Consider the following 22,979-nt stretch of genomic DNA (forward strand, 5'->3'; position numbering starts at 1 on the left):
GTGTATGAAGTGGTATGAAACCAATCCTGATAGCAATCAGCTTGTCATGTATGCTTGAGGGAAAGAGTCAGAAAGTAGCCTCCAAGCATTTTCACTTCACAGTTGAATTGTGGTTTTATTATTGTCAGTATTTGACTAATAATAGGGTTGGAGTTGAACCCAGTTTATGGGTATAGTTCACCAAATTCAGTTCTACTCCAAGAAAAACAGCACCAAATGTAAGCACAAGATCTCTTGTTCTGTCATTTTTTATTATACTCCATGCTGAACTTATAATCACAAGATTTAGAAACACCCCCACCATGCACTTTTTAGTGGCGACCCAATCTTTTCCATGATACAAAATGGATCTGTGGACTTGAGAATGTTCATTAACCTCCCAGACAGAGACAGCCAGAATTCCTGAGGTGCCAAGCCCAGCCAGAAGTTTCCTCCTGCAGCACCTAATGTAGTAGTACAAAAGTATCAGAAAAAGCTGTGTGAGGCAAAAGGAGATGATATTTAAAGATTAGCCTTGTTCTTTTACTAGTTACTTTGCAGCACCAGATAAATTATAATATTATTTAGTTGTTAAGAGAATTCCATTGTGTTTGAAAGATTTTTCCTCTGCTCCTCAGTTTGTTGAGACCTTTACCAAGTTGATAGATTTCATCAGTTAGCAGAGGAATTTACATAAAGGTTCACAGAGTAGTAGTGTGGTATGGCTGTCAATTTGATTTTTAATATGTTCACAGCAAGGGTTTTTTGGTTTTGGTTTGGGTTTTTTTTGCCTTTTCTTGAGCTTTTTCCTACTGTCAGGTCAATCCCCAGGAATGATGGGTTGTGCATGTGTCACATCCAGGGTATCATTCTGGCAAAATCACTGACAAGCCGACATGCATGGTTATTGCTTGTTTTTTGGAGAAGGCAGATACTCCACTTCCTAAGCCAAAGAGAAACTTTTCTCAGAGAAAACTTGATCTCTTTGTAAGTACTTTTAAATCCTGCCTGTGTATTGCAGGTGCATGCCCAGACCACGTACTGCCTGGTGACTGCTACTTCTGTGAACAGAAGGATTAGAATAAAGTTTCAGCCTTAATCTTGGGTTTCCTGCACTGATTCACTTTACAGTCTTATTCCTATTTGTTTGCCTTTGTGCTAAAAAGCATATATTACATATATTTATCTATACTTGCTGTCACAAAAAAAAAAAAAACAAAAAAAAAAAAACAGGCTCTGACTGTGTATTTTGGTTTTTATTGTTGATGAACTGTGTAAAGATTTATGCCTTCCCTCAGACTCTTCACTAGGTAGTAATTGGCCATGTGCTATGCAAATTCATGCAGAAAACAAATTGGTTATGTGTTAATTAAAACTAAATGACAGCAATTTTATATTTAGGTTATTTTAAAGTGCCTAAATTATTTTGGATTTGAAGTCTTAAGTGTTTTCCAATGCATGCCTTAGTCCCCTCTTTGTTACTTTCAAACTCTATAGTAAATATATATGGTTTCTTATGTACAGAATTATATGCTATAATTAAAAAAAAAAAAAAACAGAAAACAACAAAAAAATCACTATTTGTCTTCTTCAGGGTTTCAACTGACCTGCAGAATTTTGTGAAATGTAAAAAGTAATTATTCGCTTTTTTAGTGGTGTTGCTTTTTGTACTTATATGATCTTTGCAGTTTTACATGTGATGTGCAGAAATTGAACTGCATCTAAGATTTAATATTGGCTAGGACAAGATCTTGCAACTAAATTTGTTCAGCAATATGTTTAATTGACAAGAAGTTGGTAAAAGACTGTTTTCTCTTTATGCAGTCTTTTGTTTATCCTTGAAAGCTTTTCATTTAGGGAGCTATTTAAATCCTCTGCCTTTTTAAGTTAAATCAATAGCAAGCATGCAAGATGGTTTAAGCAACAGGAAGATTAGTTTCTTGGTGTTCTAACAGATTTAAAAGAAATATTCTTAATTGTGTAGTAATGGCATAGGATGGGTTTTTGATTTAAAAAAAACATACTAGAAGCATATGTTTGTGGTTGGTTAATTTTTTTTTCCAGGTTTTCATGTCTTAATTTCAGTTTCTTTACCAGTCTATTGCAAAACTGGGCTTTATGCCCTGGTGAGTCCTCTGAGGTTTGTGTGAAAATTTAAAGTCAAAATTTCAGGTGTTTCAAAAGCACTAAGTCAATAAGATGTTTGACATTGAGTTGGAGTTAATTTATATTTGGGTCCTACAAAAGTATAAATCTGTGGCTAAGTGTACAGGAAAATGTATGGAGGTAAATGAAGTTGCAGGGGGCCACTGGGGAAAATTTTGATGTTGACAATTTCACTGATGTGTTTCTGTGAAATGATTGCCAGTGTTCCCTCATTCTCACGACTCAAAAAGGTGCTTAAGTGAAAATGAAGCCTATTGGGAGGAAGTGCTGATTAGCTCTTGTGTCAGGAGCTTGCTTCCCCTGCATGGGGAGGGAAGGAAGATAGGGAATTCTTCCATCTCTGATCCATATATTTGTAATCTCCTGCTGTTATTTTTTCAGAGGCCTAAAAATATATTGGATTCTGCTTCAGAAAGAAGATTGAATACATGTTTTTGTAGGAACAGTGTTTTAGATAGTTTAGGCAAGAAAGCAGCTGTTGTGTAAAAATGTCTATATAAGTGTAGAGTCTTCCTTTGAGACAAATAAATTTGTTTGCTATACAATTAAGTGCTGTTGGTTTGGTTTTTTTTTTTTTTATTTCTTAATAAAAGCTCAGCAGTAAGCCTTGACCACAGAATAAATTCTTTATCCTGTGTGATTTGTGTGCATTTGTCTTTTAAATCTGTTTAACAAAGTAGTGCAACAAATTTGGGATTAACAACATGCTAGTTAGTTTTGCTGGAGGAAGTTGGGACATGAAAAATGGGGAAAATCATGCATTTTGCATTAGGTATGACGAGCTGACACAAAGATTAGCTGTATCGTGCATTTCTTTTCAAATGGTTCCTGACCTCATGGGTGCAAGGAAGTTGTGATTCAGCTGTAGCAGGATAAATTTGGCAAAGAAAATAAGCATGGGTTTTGTGCTGATTTGTATATTGGCAGAAAGATATTCTCAGCTCGTAGGCTTTCCTTTTACCTCTCACAAATTTAAAAATAATGTTGATTTAGTGCCAAATGTCTTTTGCAACACATGCCCTTGTATTGTATTTTAGTGCTTTTTACTTTTTGTAGTGCCTTTGTTTGTTCTCTGGATCTGCTCTGACACGTGTGATATGGAGGGCTGTAAATGCAAGTAAATCAGGTACTGCTTACAAAAGTTTCTGATATGTTATGAAATACACATTTAAATTTCAGTAACGTGAAATCTGGACTGTAAAATCCTACTTTTAATCTAGGCTTATTTGGTTAGGCTATGTTAAATCCACTCCTAAAAATACTCAAGCTTTTTTATATTATTATTATTTTCATTTGAGATCAAATCTCTTTGAACTATGTAGACATGCACCTGTGCTCATTTTAATCCCTGTGTAGTTTTCATCAATTATCACAGCAGGCAAGAAGAAAATCAAATTGTAAAATGCTTTTGAAAAGAAAATACATGCAACTTGGGGTTCAGGTTTCTGTTTTAATCAAACATCATCTGTATTCACCTTCTTAAGACAAAGCTGGGTGAGGGAGGAGCACAAAAAGCCTTTCTTTTGTTTTCACTGTGAAATATCTGAAGTGCTCTGCTGTATGATGAGTATAATATGTTTGTGTTTGTAGAGAAAGGCTGTGTTGTGTGTGTGTGTGTGTGTATGCTTTTTTTTAAGCTGGAGAAAATCTAGGTCAAGAGATTTCATTCTTATTAATAACTTAAAGCTTTATTCCTCAAAAATTATCCTCCATGGCTTGAAAGCTTCCTCTCTGGGGAAGCACTGTTGCTCTCAAACGTGGATAGGAGCATTTTCCTTTCCATCAGGGTGTTAAGATGTTCACCTGAGAATCATAGAGTCATGTAGTTTTGAAAAGACCTCCAAGGTCATTGAGTCCAACCATTAACCTAACACTGTCAACCGAGTCCACCACTAAACCATATCTCTGAGCACCACATGTACACAGAGCTATGGTGACTCCATCACTTCCTTAGGCAGACTGTTCCAATGCTTGACAGCTCTTTTGTTGAAGAATTTTCTCTATTATTTAATCTAATTCTTCCTTTACACAGCTTGAGGCCATTTCCTCTTGTGCTGTCACTTGTTACTTGGTAGAAGAGACCGACCCCCACCTGGCTACAGCCTCTTCTCAGTTATTGTAGATAGCAATAAGGTCCCCCGTGAGCATTCTTTTCTCCAGACTAAACACAACCAGCTCCCTCAGCTGGATTTGTGCTCCAGACCCTTTACCAGCATTGTTGCCCTCCTCTGGATGTGCTCCAGTGCCCCAGTATCATCTTTCCCCTGTGTAATTTTAAACACCACCACAGAACTTCACAGGACCCTGTTCTTTGTGGGTTTGTCAGTGTGGGCCAAGCTTGGGGCTGGGGATCCTTGGCATTTGCCCTTGCCTGCTGTCCAGCTCCATGCCAGGTCCCCACACTTCTGACCCATGTGTGACCACACTCTACCCAAAAGAGGTCTTATGGTATTGATATAAGAAAATTAGCCACAGGACTGATTTTTTTTTTTTTTTACTTTCCTGAAAACATACATCCCTATCAGCAAAATAAACAAATGAATATGGAAGCTTGCCAATTCTCATTGTAGTTCATTGGGAGATGCTAAAGCATGAAATCTCTCACTTGGCCTTGTCTAACTTTCCTGTTCCTCTTCCTCAGCAGCTACTGCCCAGTGTGTGTAGCTACACAGCACCAGTGCCTTGGCCTGGTGTTACATATCTAAACTGGAAACACTGGGAAGAGTGACGTTAAACTGCAAGAATAGAGAAATTCTTGGTGCTTACAGATAGAGTAATCTGCTGTGTTAGAGGTTTAAACAAACTTGGGGGAAAATAGTTGTAATAGTTCTATGAAGCCTTTAATTTTATCTCAATCTTTTGTGTCATCCTAGACCTGAAAGCAAAGGTAATTAAATTAGGATAATTATTCATGGAATAACTTACACAGCGGAATGTAATGAACTTTCCATCAATTTGCAAGTTATGTAAATCAAGGTAAGAGTCTTCTCATAAACATTCTGTTTGCAAGCTATGGACAAAAAAAAAAAAAAGGTTAATTTAGATACCCTTTGTATTGGCATTTTGAAGTTGTTTCTAGTTTAGTTCCTTCAAATATTAGGATTTAGAATTTTAGTTTGTGTTTTGATGTTTCTATGAAGGAGGGCAGACTTGAGGGAGAAAAGGTATTTTTAGTTAAAATGTTTGTGTTAAGGATTCTTGTATTGACTTTCCCTCTGTTCCTGCCCAATATCTTGTGGATATAGGAGAGACTGGGCAGGACACTGTTCATGTACTGCTATAGGACCAGCAAAACTAGGTTTGTGCAACAAGTCAAGAAATACATTTACTACTTTCAGGGGAATCTTTCAATATGTGGAGTTGCAGACCCTAACTTCCCAAAGGGAGATGTGCTGAAGCCTTAGACATTGTATTCAGCCCATGTGATTAATATAATTGCATCTTCTTTGTGAATAACTTCTGTAGATGTGAAGCAGACTTTGAAGCAAGTCAGTTGACACCCACACAGAACCAAATTATAACATCCTGATTAAATTGCTATGCAGTGTAAATGCTCAAGTATTTTCAATACAAAGAAAGTTTGTTCCCAGCAACTCCTTTAAAATGTTCAAATTCACTTGAAATTTGCTGGATTAAAAAGTGAACTTGCATATTTAGGTTATTTGCATGTAAAATGAGAAAAATTATAAGGATCATTAAAACCATAAAACACATGAAAGAATAATGTCAAATATATTTTAGGAATACCTGTAAAATTCTATTCACATCCCACATATTTTATTTTAACTTTTTTTAGTTATTAATCAGTTAACTTTTTTTATCGATCAGTAAACTTTTTTTTAATTATTAATTTAGTGATCAAATGGTGACTTAGTATACTACCTTTTCTTGAAAGTATTATAAAATAATTCTCTGGTTTGTGTCAAGCAGTTTGAAACATATTCTGTTTGAATTGCATCATATGAAACACTTTCTCAGCAGGGTCTGAGAAAGCATGCTTCTGAAAATTTGTCTCCTTTTTATGATCATAGAGCAGTGCCACATCGCTGGAAGCATTCAAGGTCAGGTTGAATGTCTGAGCAATCTGATCTAGTTGAAAATGTCTTTGCTTATTGCAGAGGAATGGAACTGGATGGCCTTCGAAGGTCTCTTCCAGTGCAAACTCTTCTGATTCTCTGGTAATAACTGGTCATTTATGCAATGTTTGTACATTATGTGAATGTAGGAGTAGAAATTATAGTACTGCAATAAAAACTAAGATAGATCCTCTTTGGGTGTTGGACTTGTTTTTAAAGTTTGTTCCTTCTGTCTATAATGCTTCTGATAATTTTGCTTAATTTTGTGTGTTGCACAAACATCTCCTTAGATTCCTCATACTGACCCTCAGAATGTTCAAATTGGATGTTTGGGATTTAGTACTTGTTTGAGTGCCTGTCTTCATAAATAACTTGCACAGAATTTTCTGCAGGATCATCATACTGTCAACTTTCACAAGGAAGAATGCCACGTCAACACTTTATTAGCCTGTTGAAATCATCAAAATGCACATTTTTAGGGATATGTGGGTGCCTCCAGTGCAAAATACCTGTTTTGATGTAGAAAAATGTTGCTTTTTTTTGGAGATTTTTTTTTGTTACTCTCATGACCAGCATAATTTTCTTAACTGTGTGTGCTTTTGAGATTCCAAAGGTTAACCAGTGTAAGTGTTAGCAGTCCATCTCATTATTTAAAAGGAATTGCTGGGTAGTTTCAGGATGAGAGACAGGATGGGACAATGTCTCAGTTGCCCTTTGACTTCAGGGTAGAACAGCATCCTTGCTTTATGGACTGATGACGTGTGACTCACTAGCTGCAAGCTCCAATGCACCTTTCCTTTTATGACTGGTGCTTTGAAGTACCTATCTGCTTTGTGAATTCTGTTTCCATTTTGTAAAATTGGGGCTTTTTTAAAAATACTCTCTGCTCTTTGCTTCTTCCTGGACTCAGTGCTGTTAAATGAGGGTGAGAGTTGTCAAAGGAAGACTATGCCTATGGCTGTCTGTGGCTTTTTGTCCTGCATGATGTGAGTGCTTGATATTTTTATTTATGAAGTATAAGAAAAGTGTCAGAGTTCTATGTTATCTTATGCTATGCTGAGTTATGCTTATGTCAGAACAGCATGCGATTGTAGTCTCTTAAATTTTAATCCTGTTTTCACATTTGAAAGTCAAGTGGCTCGAATCAAGCTCAAATCCGTGGAGATACTCTGCAACTGTTGCCTCTTTCATGCTTTTCCATAGTGACCTGATACAAGGTTGATAAATGTTTCAAAAAGAAGCAATAAGTGGCTGAGTGTTCAGAAAGGAAGCATAAAGCCTTTCAATTCAAACTGTTGATTTATGCTGCTCTTAGCAGTAGTGGTTAGTTTGGCTGCTTGCCCCTTGCTTGTTTGCCAGCTTCCTGCGACTTGGAGATGAACAGGGTCCTGGATTTGCTTTCTCCAGGGTATGGAAGTGCTCTGCCATTGCACTGAAATTCTGGTTAGTAATAATTTGCATAGACAAGAAACATTTTTTTACATAACTAGCTTTAAACAAAGAAAAGTAATCAATTGTGGCATCTTATGAATTTTTTCCTTCTGTACAGAATTATCTCAAAGGGCATGTCTCTAAGCTGGAGTTGCATCAGTAACTGCATTGCTGTTTGCTTCTCTGTTTCTCACAATAGTGGCGTGCAGCACAAAAATGTTACTAAATACCTCTGATGAAGGTAGGCTTTTGCAGAGTTGGCACATTATGCTTAATTCTTGCTTTCATGACCATCTGCTGAGTAATCCTACATGCTGAGCCCATGGCCTGGAGATGGGCTCCACTTCTTGCTGTCCAGGGAGGAAAGCTTTTGGTAAAGCATCCCTTTTCCATGGTGTGCCAGGCATGATGCAAGGACTCTTTCCACAGCCTCATTAAAGTTAACTCATTGATATCCTGTGCTCAGCACTCTTTTTCCGTGCAACTGTGATACTGTTCCTATCAACGATGATAGTGTAGTGTTGGAACAGGTCACAAAGGGAGGCAATAAACTCCTTGTACTTTGTTGTAGTCCAGTATTAGATATATTTAATAAACAATAGTAATGTTTTAATGTAGTTTCTAGGAAAATGTTTAATGTGTGTTCCCTGAGGTGTCTTGACTTGAGCCTTCCTGAATCCCCAGCTTGGCCAGTACTGTGGGTCCTGGGGTACTCCCCAGTTATATACTGTCCTGGGGAGCTCTCCTGCTTTAAAACCTGCATGTGAGAGCCGAGTCCCCCAGCTTGGCTGGGGACAGGGATTAGGTCTGACTGCTAGAGCAGGCAGCACATCTGTGACTGGCTGACATCTGCACGCCCTTGTACTTGCCTTTTTCTCAGTGTTGATATGTTTTCATAAATACTTCCCTACTCACTGTCTTGTCCTTTGGCAAATATGTTTTAGAAATAATGTCTGATTTATATCCTCTTTGTATGTTTGACCCTGTGGCCTGACCCCAAGTCAAAGCTTTGTATATCTTCTTATTCCCAGCAAAGTGGACTGTAGGGTTTTGTTTTGAAGCCCAGCTGTAGATTTAGTACTTCCTATCATGGGTAATGTGTCTGTTTCATGTCTCTTATTATTAACATTTCATTTGTTGATTGATTTAAAGTCAAAACTGAGGTCACCTGTTTGTATCCTTTCCTCCTCCAGCTGTAAAATATCCAAAGAGAAACAATTACAGTTGAATAATCAGGAACCGAGTTATTCTTCCTGGTTGTACTGTGTTGTGAAAGGACAACTGACAATCTGAGTATGGAGCAGGGTAAGCAAGTGGATATCCTCAAGCAGAGATAGAATAGAGATTAAAGTGAATTCTTGCTGCTTTGGGGTTTTAATAACTTGCTGATGAAAAGTCTTTACTTGGAAACTTGAATGTAGAAATGTGGTCTGGAGAGTCTTTCATGCCAGAGGAAGATTCATCTTTACAAGCTGTAGTATCCGTCTGTGTTTCAGTCATGTGTAATGAATTAATAAATCAATGACTGTTTACATCAGCTGATTCCTCCTGCTAGTTGTCTCTTACTTCTTATGAAGTACCTAACCTTTTTGAGCCTAACACTTCTGAAGTGTTTTGTTTGGGTTTTTTTTTTTTTGGTGGGATTTTTTTGGGGTGGCTAAGGGGTGGGCTAGTAGGGTTTCCTCTGCATTTGCAGCTATCTCATTATTAATAATTGTGCTTGTTCTAATTCTGAATCTTATAGTATAAATTCAACTCTTATTGCATTGGCCAGTGAGCAAAGGTGACCTAAAACTCTTCCAAAATGTGTGCATGGCTTGGTGTTCTGTAGCCATGTGGTGCTTTCTTATTTCTGATTTCCCATAGGTCTGATGAAGTGTTGTACTGCCTCTAGTCATTCAGGTACTTTGGAGAACCACTCTTGCAGTTCCCTGGCATCATTACCTGGCAAAATTGCTTGGGCAGGTTTTGCTTCAGCATCTAACTGTGAGTTGAAAACCTGGCAGCTGCCTTGATCTGATTATTTAATGGAATTTGGTGTCACTTACATTGCTTTGAATGTTGGTCACTGTCCCTTGGTCACACCTAAGAGAGAAGTAACACATCTGATAGGGGGGTTCACTACCAGGAAGGGTTAGGATTCTCATGTCTCTTGCACAGCTTATGCAGGTCTGCCAAAATGATGGAAAGATTAGAGGATACAGCAAATTTGTTTTATAATTTGTATAAAAATCCTACTTCTACTGTAGCTGGATTTGCAACAAAAACAATCATAAGTCCAAATCTGAAGACATTAGGGAACATTTGTGGAACTTTGTTGCAAAGACTTTGGAAAATGTCTGTGTATTCCAGACTATCATTCTTAAAATGATAATGGCATCACTATTAGAAGCTAGAGAGAGATGTTGCCTATGTTAGATCTAAAGTCTGTCTCATGCATGGTTTTGCTTATATTTCTACACTTTTCTTATGCTCAGTAGATTTCCAATTCTGCCCTTTAAGTGCTGCTGATTTTTAGAAAGTTTGTTGTTAGAATGCAGGCAGGCAGTGTAACATACGTGTTTCCCCTCTGAGCTGCAAATAATTAATTGCTCTCATGTATATTTGCATCAATTGTCTTCAGATTTTCCCAAATAGCAGGCAAAGATGTTGATAGCATATGGTTGCTTCTAATGTTTGTTCCAAAGTCAAGTCAATTACTTAGCATGCATCTTATGAACAGCAAAGTGGTTATGCTTTCATGGGGACTATGAAAAATGAATAAAGCTAAATGGCAAACTGAAAAGCAGGACAGTTCAGCATTTGGCTTACTTCAGGGGTTATACCCAGGCTGTCATTCAGAAACCATTCTATTTGGGAAATAACTTCGAGACAGAGTATACTGACATCTTCTCTGGATCATCAATAAGGTCTCAGAGAGTGCAATATTTTTTGAAAATTTCAAAATTAACTACTTTAATGATACCCTTTTTAGGGGCTTCAGTGACTTTTTTTTTTAACTGATAGAGAATTCACCAAAAACTCTTACAAAAGGTCTCTTATTTTAATTTCAGCTTCTATTCCCTATTTTATGGTTCTCTGTAATGTTTGCAATAAAAAGGCACTGTGGCATTTTCCTATTCCCTTCCACTGTGAAAACTTAAGAAACCCAATTGTTTTGAATAAATTTCCTGGTCTTATTTATTTAAAATTAATCATGGTACTAGGCCCCTTCTTAAGCCTATCTTCTGGTGTCACTTTGTGCTGGTTTTGGCTGGGATAGAGTATATTTTCTTCATAGTAGCTGGTGTGGAGACATGTTTTGGATTTGTGTTGAAATCAGTGTTGATAATACAGAGATGTTTTTCTTATTCCTGAGCAGAGCTTGCGCAGCGTCAAGGCCTTTTCTCCTTCTCATACCACCCCACTCTTGAATCATTACACTTGCTTTTCATCATGTGCTTCATTTTCCTCATTTTGCAGTCTTTCTTTGAACTCTTAGTTGGCTGTTGTCACCAAACCCAGGAGCAGTCACAAGTTTACAGGCTTTTTTCTTTTAAGTGCCTTGGCAAGAGGTGTATATTCACAAAGACTGAAGAGGGTAGGAAGTGGTACATTAGCATTTAAACACAGCTCATAAATTCCCAGTTGCAGTCTTTAGTTGGTACCCCTTGAAGTGTGCTTTCAGCTGGGGAGTGCTTTCCATTATCTGCAGCTTTTCTGTGGAGTTTCTTGAAGGAATGGTTTTCTAGAAGAATTGTGTTTATCTTGATAGCCACCTGTCTTAGCAGACCTAATTCTGATTGCTTTTTTGTTGTTATTATTTTGTTTGGCATCTGACTGTTGTTCCTCAGGTGCACAGAGAAAGTGACAGCATGGAAACCCATCAGGTCCATCGATGCTGCTGCTTTGTTCAAGTACTGTAACTTCCCTGCCCTTCATTCCCCTCTACAACAATTCCTTCCTCAAAAAACACACCATCCCGGAGCCCTGTTCTGCTAGGCTGCCCACTGATGCTTAAGTACTCTAATTACTTTGTCATGATATCTATACTTTCACTCTATATATTAATTTATTTTTTTTAACTTTAGAGAAACAAATCCTGTCCCGTAGAACCAGGTAATGGGCTGGTCAGAAAACCTGTTTTTCTGCGTTCCTTGTTTTTTTGGTTTTTTTTTTTTGGTTTTTTTTTTTGTTCCTATTATATTTTAATAACTGATACAAACTGTAAATTAAACCCTTGGCGTTGGAGAGTAGAAAAGAGAGTAGCTGAGAATATGGGCAGAAAACTAATAAAGGTAAAATGAAGATCTGTTTTTTGTCTCTTCTTGTACATCTGTTTCTCAGACATGCATATATACATACCAGCAAACAAAAGTATTGGTGTGTTTGACTTGGGGATCTACTTCTAATTGAAGCTTTGTTTCAGTATAATTAATGTTTAGGAGATTAGTGCACTTTTGTACTTCTGCAATTGTCCTGTAACTTTCCCTGGCAGTGGCTAGATAGCTGTGCTGAACCAGAGTCTCTTAGCGAGATACTCACAGCTGCAAGAATGGCAGCAGTGAAACCTTGAAACTTTTAAAGTTGTTGTTACCTTCCAGTTGTCCAGTGGATGGATATAACTCTTGCTTGGAGAAATTAGCAGTATTTTTATCAAACTTTAAAGGGATTTAGGCTCCTCTTAGTATCTTATATGTGTCTACTTCGCATGAAATTTATTAATCTTGATCTGAATTGGGATGAATACTTCTAACAACTGGGTATCACATTAGAAAACATGAATGTTTTTCTACCTCAGAAGTAAAACCTTCAGTACTGAAGATTCTTTTTACTAGCCAACAAAAGAGTAATATAGAGTAATAATTAGTGGTGTGTGAAGTATGAATGTGTTAAAATTAATTATGGAAAATGCCTGACTTGAGATTTTTCTATATATCTTTAATTTGATTTCTCCATCTTTTCAGGGGCTTAGTGCTAAATATGGGAACAGATTAGAACTTAGTTTTATTGTTGATGTAAATGAAAATAAGTCTGTCTGCAGGAGTAGAAAATGCCAGAGTTAGAGGATATAGACCCTTTCTAACACAACTCCACTAGTGTTTCTAAAAATTGTGTTCTCTAAATTGACTATATCTTTTAATTTATGCATGACGTGAGATTTTTTTACCTGAAAATTATAAATATGTGAGTGAGTAGTGAGTCTGTACCTGCTGCCTGTGAAAATGTAGGGTCTGCATTACAAAGGTTGAATAATTTTTCATCGATATAAATTGCTAGATATTCCCTTGTTACTAGTTATGTATAAAGCTGAGGTCTTCTCCACTTCTTCTGCTTTGTTAAATAACTTTATTCTCTCACAGAGGTTTAGCTGCAGGGAACATTCATATCTTTTTTTCTGACACAGAAAGTATATCTTGCTTGAGTAGCTAGATTCCTCCAGCTGCCTAGTTTCAGTTTCCTGACTTAGCTTCTCCTCTGTGACAGAGGTTAAGGTAATGCCTTATCAAAGCAGCAAGTTATCAAATGCTTAATCATATGCTGCTGAGCTTCCATATCAGCTTATTTCTTTGTAAGGAAATCCTACATTTTCAAATACTTTAGTTTGGATTATGGAAACCTCATGGTAGACTTGATTCGGGTTTGAAGGTTTAGATTGATGACTTTGGGATTATTAGAATAAGAAGGCCATTCATTCATTCATTCATGAATCCTTCTAAATTACATTTGGCTTCTCTTCCATGAGATGTGTATTTTTGTAAGTATTAAAACTTTGATTTTATACTTAGCAAGAGAGGAAGAACATAGCAATTGAGGATGAAAAGTCCTTTCAGAAAAAAAAGCCCAAAAGCTTGTTGATACTGGACAGCAAAGCAGGAAACTGCATGTGTCATAAAAGGCTCCAGCTTGTTGGATAAAGGCTGAAACTCAGGATGTAGTCTCTAAATACAAAACAGGTTCATAAAAATATTTATACAGTGCAGTTCTGAGCACTTTAGGGAAGCTGACTGATAACTGTTCAGCCATTTAATGTAAATATGTTTGTACAGATGCATACACACGCACTCAATACCGTACTTTCATCTTTAAACATGAATATATTCAATTCAGTGATATTTATTTCCCATATGAGACTGGTAACATTACTAACATCATATTTTTGCAGATTCTTAACCAGCAATTTAGTGGAGAAGCAGAAGGAAAGGGACTCTAATTTCAATAGGCAAAGGGAAGGAATTTGTGAAGCTGAATATTTACCTGCACAAAAAGTCACAACCTTTTTTCCCTATAGCATTTTGTCACAAATTTTTGATTTTAAGCAGTACATCTGGCAGCCTTCTGGGAATTTTGGGGATGTCTTCTATCCTCACCAGTTGATAGCTGTTAAAATTTGTCACTCAACTTGGAAATAAAAGTGTGTGTACTTGAACTTGCTCAGGCTGTTGGCCAAGCAACATGGCTGGAACAGATTTACTAGCTGCAGCTAATGGCCATGTTCACTTTTTTCCCCTTGACTTGTCAAATATGAACTTACAGGGATCTTTTTACTTACACAGTTGCTTTGGTTTTTAGACTGAAATGACCATAATTCAGAATTGCTGCTTAAAATACAGTAATTTGGATATCAGAGTAAGTTGTAATAGTACAAAAGTGTGTTTCTGGATGTTTGTCTGTTGTTGCACTTTGTTGTACTAGACAAGGTAAGGTTGAAAAACATCTCATTTTTTTTTTTTTATTGCCATGTTATAAATTTTTTTTTCTTTTACCAAATACCAGAATAACACTACTACAGCAGGCTCATAATAGCTGAGTAGCTATAATGCTATGTAACTCTGAATATGCTTATGCCTTCATCTTTCTCTTATTTTTTTTCTAATTTTAAGTATTTATATACAGATACCAATCTGTCTGAAATCCCCCCCATTGTTACTTGTTTCTGTTGTACAACTGCTTCAAAGGCAGTCTCCCAAGATGAGACTTCATCCACCCACCCAACACAAACTCTTATCTTCAGTTTACTGTTGTCAAGACCCAAACAGTCAGGTTTGATGTCAAGACCCAAAGACTCTGAGTGAAGAAGGCTAAAGTAATTTGTATCTGACTAATTTTGCTGCCTGTTTGGTTTGTTAAGAGTATGAGACCAAAAATAGTTTCCTTGAACTTGTGCTTAAGCTCTTTCTGCATGTATTTTTGAGATTTTTGTTAAAGGAGCCCTGTGTTTCATCTCATGGTCTGTTACCTGACTGCAGTCCTGTTTCTAGAGTGAATAGCTGATTAGAAAATTAAAGTAATTTGAAACCACTCAGAATTGTTAGCTTAAAGGAAGCTGCTGTGCTATCTGTTTGTGCCAGTAAGGGTGCTGGACCACATACTGTCAAATAAAACCAAACCACAGAAATCTCATGTACCCAAGTAATTTTCTGTGTGATTAGAACTGGTCTTACATCAGGTGGCATTTTGAGAAAAAGAATATAAACAGGGATTTAGGTCATAGCTTGTAGACTACCAGATTCTGTATGGTTGTTTTACATGTAAAAAGCAGTGGTGAAATGCATTCATTTCAGGAAGGCAATGTCATTATCCTTCTGATGGTGGAATTTAAGGATTTTTTTTTTTTTTTGAGCATAAGACAGTGTTTTGGAGTGGACTTTTAACAAGGACTGCTTTGTCAGCTGGGTGGAGGTCATCTGCAAGGAGGCTGGGTGGTGTTTCTTTCCTGCAGGGGCTCAGGACTATATGAGTCCCTTAAGGAGATGATGATATGAGTCCCTTAAGATGTTTTGTCACACTTGTGCTCTTTGCCCTGAAGCATTTCCAATGCATGTCTCTGAGCAGTTTCAATGTGGGGAAAATGAGAGAGATTCTGAATTGATACCTGTAGGTCACCTGTTAAATTTCAGAGCTTGGAGATCATGTTGTTGTGACTAGCAATATAAAGGCTAGAGACCATCTATAACTGATGGTCTCTAATTTTGGAAATTTACATTATTTAAACATTAATTTTTTGTTTTAATTTTTTTTGTTTAAACATTTTTTGTTTAAATTTACATAATTTAAACATTAATTTTGGAAATTTACATTATTTAAACCAAGATGAAGCCTTTAAGGACACTGTTCTCTTATCCATTCTAAAACTGTGGCTTTGATGATGAAGCTAAATGCCTTCCCTGTTGCTGTGTCTCCAGGCATTGCTGCAGGGAGCCTCTGGGAGTTCCAGGGTGAAGAGATCTGCCTTCATCTGGAGACCTCTGCTAAAGGTGAAGACCTCCTAACGGGCCAGACAGCCTTAGCAGGACTTCAGAAGTCTTACACCAAGGTAAAGTGATTCATTTTTCAAGCAAATTGAATTTTCTGATACAATTCTCAAAATAAGTATTTTTCTTCCTGTGAAATAGACACTCAAGTGCATCTCTCAGCTTTCTCCTTCTTGTCTGTGTATAGCTTCTTGCTACCTGATACAAATGTGATAATAGCAAATTTTGGGGGAGGGGAGAGGAAAACAACACAATATGCATTGTAGGTTAGAGCCAGAAGTAATTCCTTAGATATTAGTAGGAAGATACATCTGCAGTTCTTTCTTGGCAAGGGAACAGGCTGTTTCTGAGCTCTACAGCATGCTCTGTTTTTAGAAACATATCCCACTTCAAGTTCCACATTCAGAGCTCGCTTTGAGTGGCCACAAAAATATGGAAACACTCTCTGGTATCTTCAGGAATGGGAGAAAAATTAGGTTGATATATGATGATTTTCCGTTTATCAGCAGTGTGGTAATTTCTTAGTATCCACAGCCCATTCTTGCTTGTACAGGATAAATAGTGATGTAAGAAAAAGACATTTGACCCCAAAAACTTTGTTGAACTTATCAATGTTACAGTTGCACACATTTAAGGAGATGTGACTATGCTACAGTTTTGTTTGCCAGTGTTTTGAATGTAGTAATATATGCAGGATCTTTCCTTCAAACTGACAAGATTAACTGAACTAAATGTAGAGAGTTGGCTGAAAAAAGTGAGTAGTAGTGGAAATGTTTCCAGTAGATTTATTTAGGATGGAATGTAGGCACTTCTAAAGTTCTGTCAGCTTCTCCATTTTAAAAAACTACCTGTTGTGAGGTAGTTTCCAACAGCTTTGTTGTTGGAAAGCTTCTTAAATTAATATTTCTTGATTCATCTGAGAAGAATTGCAGATTTTTCTAGTTAATCTTTTATTGATCTCAGTTTATACTGAAATTAGAGCTCTGAACTAGACCTAAGTTCATTTTCCTTCCATCCATGGAGTAAAATCAAAATTGGTGTTAATTTCTCCCATTAGCGGAGTCAGTGCTTCAACTCATAACCTTCCCTCATGATCTGCTGTACACATCTGGGGGTGAGTGCAGTAAGCACAGTTAGACCCCCTCATCCCTTTGCTGCACCATGCCCTCTCTCTTTGCTTCCCATTTCTTGGATTTTGGCTGCATCCATGTTTCTCCAGTCCACTAGCAAGGTCATCTTGAACAACTTGAAATCAATCCAGACCCTGACAGAGTAGAAAAGCTGCTGCTGATGATTACAAAGTTATTTCAAACTGAAGGCAAAAATCCCATCCAGAAATTCTTATCTCTGTAACATTTCCCTTTGTTACATTTGCCTTACGAGTACACAAAGCAATACAAGTTGAGATAACCACACGTTACAAAGACACAGCATTTCTTCTGGGAATTACTTAAAAAATTATTTCTTTCTCAAGTGCAGTTTTTTTATATCAAGAGAGTAAAGACTTCACAGAAGGTATCCTCATAATCCCCTGAGGTGCATGGATGTATCTAGGTGGGGTGGTGGTTAGGTTTCAAACACAGCAGTGTTAGTGTAGTGGTGGGTTTTGGTGCTGCACAGCATCCATGGGTGAAATGCAGCCTTGAACACTCTCACTGCTTCCAACAAGGCAGTTTGTTCTGTGCCTCTGTCTCATTTCTCTTTGTTGGAGGGGTTTGTTGCTAACTAGAAACACATGATACGAGACAGCCAAATGTTCTGGTGAAAATCAAGGACACTTCATAGCTGTGAAGATTTTATATTTGCCCTAGATTCTTTTTTTTCCTTTTCCTCATTGATGCAGCTCTAAGCATTGTAAATTATATGAATAATTGATCAAGGAGTTCTTGTTACCTCAAATCATGTTATGGTTGTTTCTTTTTAGAACTGTACTGCTCTTTGTTGTACTACAGTGTTGCTACTATGCTGTTCTGTGTGTGTGGCTTTTTTATAGCTTTAAAGTTTTCTTCTGCTTCTGACCCTTTGCATTTCCCATCTTTCCCCTTCTCTGCAAAATCGTGTTGTTTCTGCTTCAGTATATTCTGTGATCTAAGTGAAAAGTAGAGTCCTTTTTAATCGACTGCAACACATTTTAAAAACCCTTCCCAGCCCTGGGAACTGTGCAGTGCACACATCTGGTTTCACATAAGCATGAATTGCTGGCTTCACAAACATGGAGCATGTAGTCCTTGCCACAGAGTTAGCTAAAGTGTTCTGTAACTTGAGACTCTATTTGAAATAAAAACAAAATTGTATAGCTTCTTTACCATGCTAATGGAAAACATTTAATTTGCTTTTTTCAAGCCAACCAAAAGTATGACGCAATGCTGCTCAGGCAGATTTACAGTGCCTTTTCTTCCCTAGAAATCAATACAGCTTGGAGAGGCTGCTGTGGGAGCTGGCTAGCTGACTGCAGTCCAGCTGCATTCAAATGTAAACTTCTGTACCACAAACCAAAACTGGTGATTTTGATTTATTCAGACATTACCGTATCTCTGAGGTTGTGGTGTTGGATTTTATTCTTTGCTTTATTGCTGTTAATACTAGATTGGATTTCAAAATAGCAGGTTCACTGGGCTGACGATTTTTTCTCATGAAATCATTCAGTGATTTTCTATGTTTCCTGAATTACAGTACTTAGGTCTGTGGTAGTGATATCAGCAAAAGCAGATCTACATACATGGCCATGTGTGCCTTTCGGTGAGGTCTTTTTTCCCCCGTTAAAAACAAACAAAAGTGCAACATCAAAAAGCAGTCCCTCATTCAGTGTGAGCATTAAGGGCTAGCATGATAATTTTCCACTTTGCACAGAATAAGCCCTGAATATTAAATGTTGTTTGATTTATCTCTTGCTAGAAGAGGTAAAATGCAAGAGTTTTGTGTGAGTCCAAAAAAAGTTTTTAGAGGACAACCATGGGGTTTTTTCATAAGTGAAACCAACAGTGCAGATTTTGATAGTACACCAACTCTTTTGCCTTTGTTTCCTTTCTGATTCCTCACTGTCTCCACGAATAGCTTTGACTTTATTTAAACTCTCCATTAGAAGAAGCTGTTGATGTTTCTCTCCTTATTTTTTTCTCTTAATGGGATTTCAGTCTTGCTTAAGAGCTTTATTTCTGGCAGAAGGTCTTCTCTAGAATGGCCCATTGGGATCCTTGGCACTGCTTTTCTCCCTGAATGCTGTATTTCTTTGGGAAGTCTGTCCCTGGTGGTCTGTGTCTGGGTCATACTTAGTTGTACCAGAAGGAAAATCACAGCTTGATTGCTAGCTTGCCAGAAGAACATTTAATCTTCTTTTTAAGAAGAAAAGTTCTACTTCCATTTCTCATGCAATTGTGATCCAGGTTTTTTTACCCTGCAGCCATTTTTCTCTCATATACTTCATAATCTCATGGTGAATAAACAGCTTGTGAAGACAGTGCAGAGAAATTGAGGTCCTTTTTGCAGAGATAGCTCGGGATGTCATGGGTTAGCAGAGAGGTGCAGATGCATTTTGGAAATATGTTTGGCCCATAGGTTTTCTGTTTGACCATTCCAATGTTCTTGTGAGCATGAAACATCTGTCATTATAGTTTTCCTTTTGCCATTTTCCCTGCACCAGCGCTGGCAGTCCAGGCTGGAGTATGCCATAAAGACTTCTAAAGCTACACTTTGAATAAAGCTTACATTTACTACAGAATATTTGCTTTGCATGGTTACAGTACAAGCACTGTATTCCTGTGTAAACACTGTAATGAAGTTGTTAAGAAGAAAAGAAACGCTTACAGCATTTGCACTAAAGTTCATGGAGCATGAGATAGCTGTGCTTAGGATGCTGGTACTTTGAAGGGATTAAAAAAAGCTTCTCAGAAATAAACACAAATAACACTCTGAGACTAGCAAAACAGTATGCAAGTGATGAGAAGAATGGCACTAATTATTATGTAGAGAATAATCTGATTTGAAATGCCACAGTGAAATCCACTTTATGATCTGACCTTCCTACATATGAATTGAAAAGCAGGAAAAAGTACAGGGCATGACCTAAAAATTGTAGTCTGGAAGCTTCTTTAGGTATGTTGGGTCTTATTTTTGTCTAGCCTGAAATGTAGTTTTTCCTCTTGAGTCAAACCTGAATAAACTGGTTTGAGTGTTCATGTTGTCCTCATGGTTCCAGCTCTGCCAGACATAGCTACTTTATTTTAAGAATTGCTCTTACTTGGAATTTGAGTCCTGCTGGAAACAGTATTGTCAGGAGGCTGCAGTCTTGCTGTTAAGAAACTTAAATAAGATAAGGCTAATCCTGTTGTATGCTTCTACTTTCAGAGGTAGTGTAGAAACTTGCCTTTCCTCGTTAGGGCACCATACCATTCACTACCTGCTTTATGGGATTTCTCTCCCTTTTTTATTCTGAATTGCTGGCTTGGCTAGACATTAATATTCAAAATGTTTCACACAGTTGTAGATGGCATTATACTGTGCCAACTTTCAGACTTACAGAAAAATAAACCAGCTCTTGTTTTCTAAAAGTCAAAGAAGGTGAGAGAAAATAAATTTACCTATCGTTTCTTTGTGCCAAATTTAGGTTTCTTTTATACAGGATGTTTAAATTGTTTTATCTATGCATCAGTAGAGATGGAGTAAGGATTAGATTACTGAATACCTGTGAGCTTTTGCTGAAATTATTTATAAGTTTCAAAACCAGAAACTCTTTGCACATAGTAAGAATTTTTGTATTGTCATTTTGGATTGGTGCTGAACCAAACTTCATTATCCTGCTTCAGGAAGAGGTAGTATTGGTTAGTAAAAAAAATACTCAACCAACAATAATCAAATTTAAGAATTCTCCTACAGGTGTAGGAGGATTATCTACTTAAAATGTTTGTTCCTATCTTGATCTTTTGTGTTTAGAGATTAAACTGCAAAATTACTTCAGAATAAGGTTATCTTTTGAGTTGTCTAAATCAGCCTTAGGTTTCTTAAAACTGGCAGCATAACAGATGATTTGTAGAGAATTAGGCTGTCAGAGTATATGTTCTTGAAGTAGGTTGGTTTAGAAAAGGTACACTTTTCAGGCTCTTCTAAAAATTACTTAGTTTGTAAATCATTTAATTTTAGGCAGTGGTTAGATGTCTGTGTGTGGGTAATTAACAGTTGTCTCTTCTCCTTTCTTCTAAAGGACTTGAAACTTTTATAAGACTGCATAGTTATCAGTAGGCTTTGACTCACTGGGAAGATCTAGATTAAGAGCAGAAACTTTTTGTTGTTAAAACAGCAGCTGACTTGCTGTGTGCCCTTGGGCATGTCCTCTTGACTTCCTTGCACCAGTTTACCATTGTATCCACTGCTGTTGCCACCACCATAAAGTTCTTTGTAAGTCTGTAATCAAAATACAGTTGAAACTGTTTGTTATTCTGAGTGTTCTCAACTTCATTTGCAATGCAGTTCTGCATATGGCAGTGTAAAGCACAGAGGAATTATGCAGTTTAATCTATAAAGAACTTACACAACATAAAACTACCATGTGCAACCTGTATTATAGTAAAGTAGATTTGAAAAAAAAAAAAACACACACGGAGTTTTATTTTGGATTTACCAGAGTATAGAAATACTGCTAGTGGGGAATAAAGCTGTTTGGTTAAAAATGGGAGTGCTATGACTATAAAAGTTCAGAGGGGAAAAAAAATCTGTCCTAGGAGGGCTACGTGGCAGTCTTAATTTGCCTGAGTCTTTAGCAGGTTTTCCACTTCTGTTTCTGCCAAGTAAATTAAATTTATGAAGAGAAGCTAAACTCCAAGGGTTGGATTGTTAGTATCTTTTGACAAGGTTAATGTGGTGAAACAGAATATTGGTAATAATGAGCTGACATTTAACAGTGGACCAGCTGAGAGATCCTTGTGTTCCTACGTAACGTGAAGATTGAGTGTCCTGTAACCTTATTGTTTTATGTTTTGTACTTGCTTTTGCATGCATGCCAGGACATGCTCTGGGAAGAGGCATAAACTTTTTTCCTTTTTTCTTTCACAAATACATTTCTTTCCTGTCTAGAGCTGGAAAAGAGGAGCACAAGAGGGGTTTTGTTAAATACAGCAAAATCTAATTACAGCTTGATTTAAAGCCACATTTACACAATGGCTGAGGGGTGAGTTCACTTCCACAAAAACAAACTTGTTGGCTTCCTACTGTGCATTGGGGAATGTGAAGATGCATGTCCTGGAGAGCAACTGCTTCCCTCTGCTGGCACCAGCTTTTCTTACGCTGTGTTACAGCTCTGCTACATGATATAAAAATACAGCTGTACTCCTATGCAAAAGAACAGTGATGCATGAATTCACTGGTGTGTGCTCATCTTTCTGGTTGTGCCGCAGGTAATATATGGGACAGCGCATGTTCCATGTGATAGGCCTGATGTCTGTTTTCTATCAGCTGTAGAAACCTTGTTCCTCTAAAGGAGGGGTTGTTTCCTTCAATATGTATCTTGAACAGTTATATCCCTGGTGGTTCAAAGGGAAATGTGGGTGAACAAACTATATTTTCTTGCCATTGTGGTTTTCACTCTGTGAGTACCTCGGGAAAATGCAAGATTTCATTTTGACTGCTGAAGTAGCTGAAAATGTGTTTTTCTTTCTTCAACTGGTTAAAAGCATTCTGCTATTCTTTTAACTCAGTTTCTCAGATGACAAGGTTGCACATCTTCAGCTTGCTGAAAGTTCATAATTTGTAGTATGTTTTTCACTTCCAGGGGTACTTTTTGCTCAAGAACCCCATCACAGGTGGTTTCATAACAGCAGCTCATAGTTAAGGCTATTTTCTTTTTTCTTCCCTCTTTTCTGGCTGATGATTGCATTTTTAGCAGTTTTTTATTATTGAATTTGCACTTTGTGCTGCTATTACTCCTTCCATTTCTCCTGCTCTAGTTCATAAGATTTAGAATAGCAGAGTTTAGAGATTAAGGATATGCACTACCACTATCTAGAAAAATGAAGCTCAGTGGAGGTAGAAGGTGGCTGGTGGTGAGACTGAACTGTGCTCAGCAGCATTGCTCGGCCCCACGCTTGGAAGCTTCTTAGTGAAG

The 22,979-nt window shown here is 37.3% G+C and overlaps 1 protein-coding gene across 1 annotated transcript in view; it reads left to right on the forward strand.

Annotated features, from left to right (window-relative positions):
- Positions 1-22,979, forward strand: part of LOC121469267 (uncharacterized) — a 115,558-nt gene that overhangs the window by 17,691 nt on the left and 74,888 nt on the right. Inside the window, exon 3 of the mRNA XM_072924300.1 lies at positions 15,818-15,948. Coding sequence (XP_072780401.1) covers positions 15,818-15,948 — 131 coding nt within the window. The remainder of the gene's footprint in view (positions 1-15,817; positions 15,949-22,979) is intronic.

This window comes from Taeniopygia guttata, chromosome 2 (genome assembly GCF_048771995.1).
Source record: "Taeniopygia guttata chromosome 2, bTaeGut7.mat, whole genome shotgun sequence".
Classification (NCBI taxonomy): Eukaryota; Metazoa; Chordata; class Aves; order Passeriformes; family Estrildidae; genus Taeniopygia; species Taeniopygia guttata.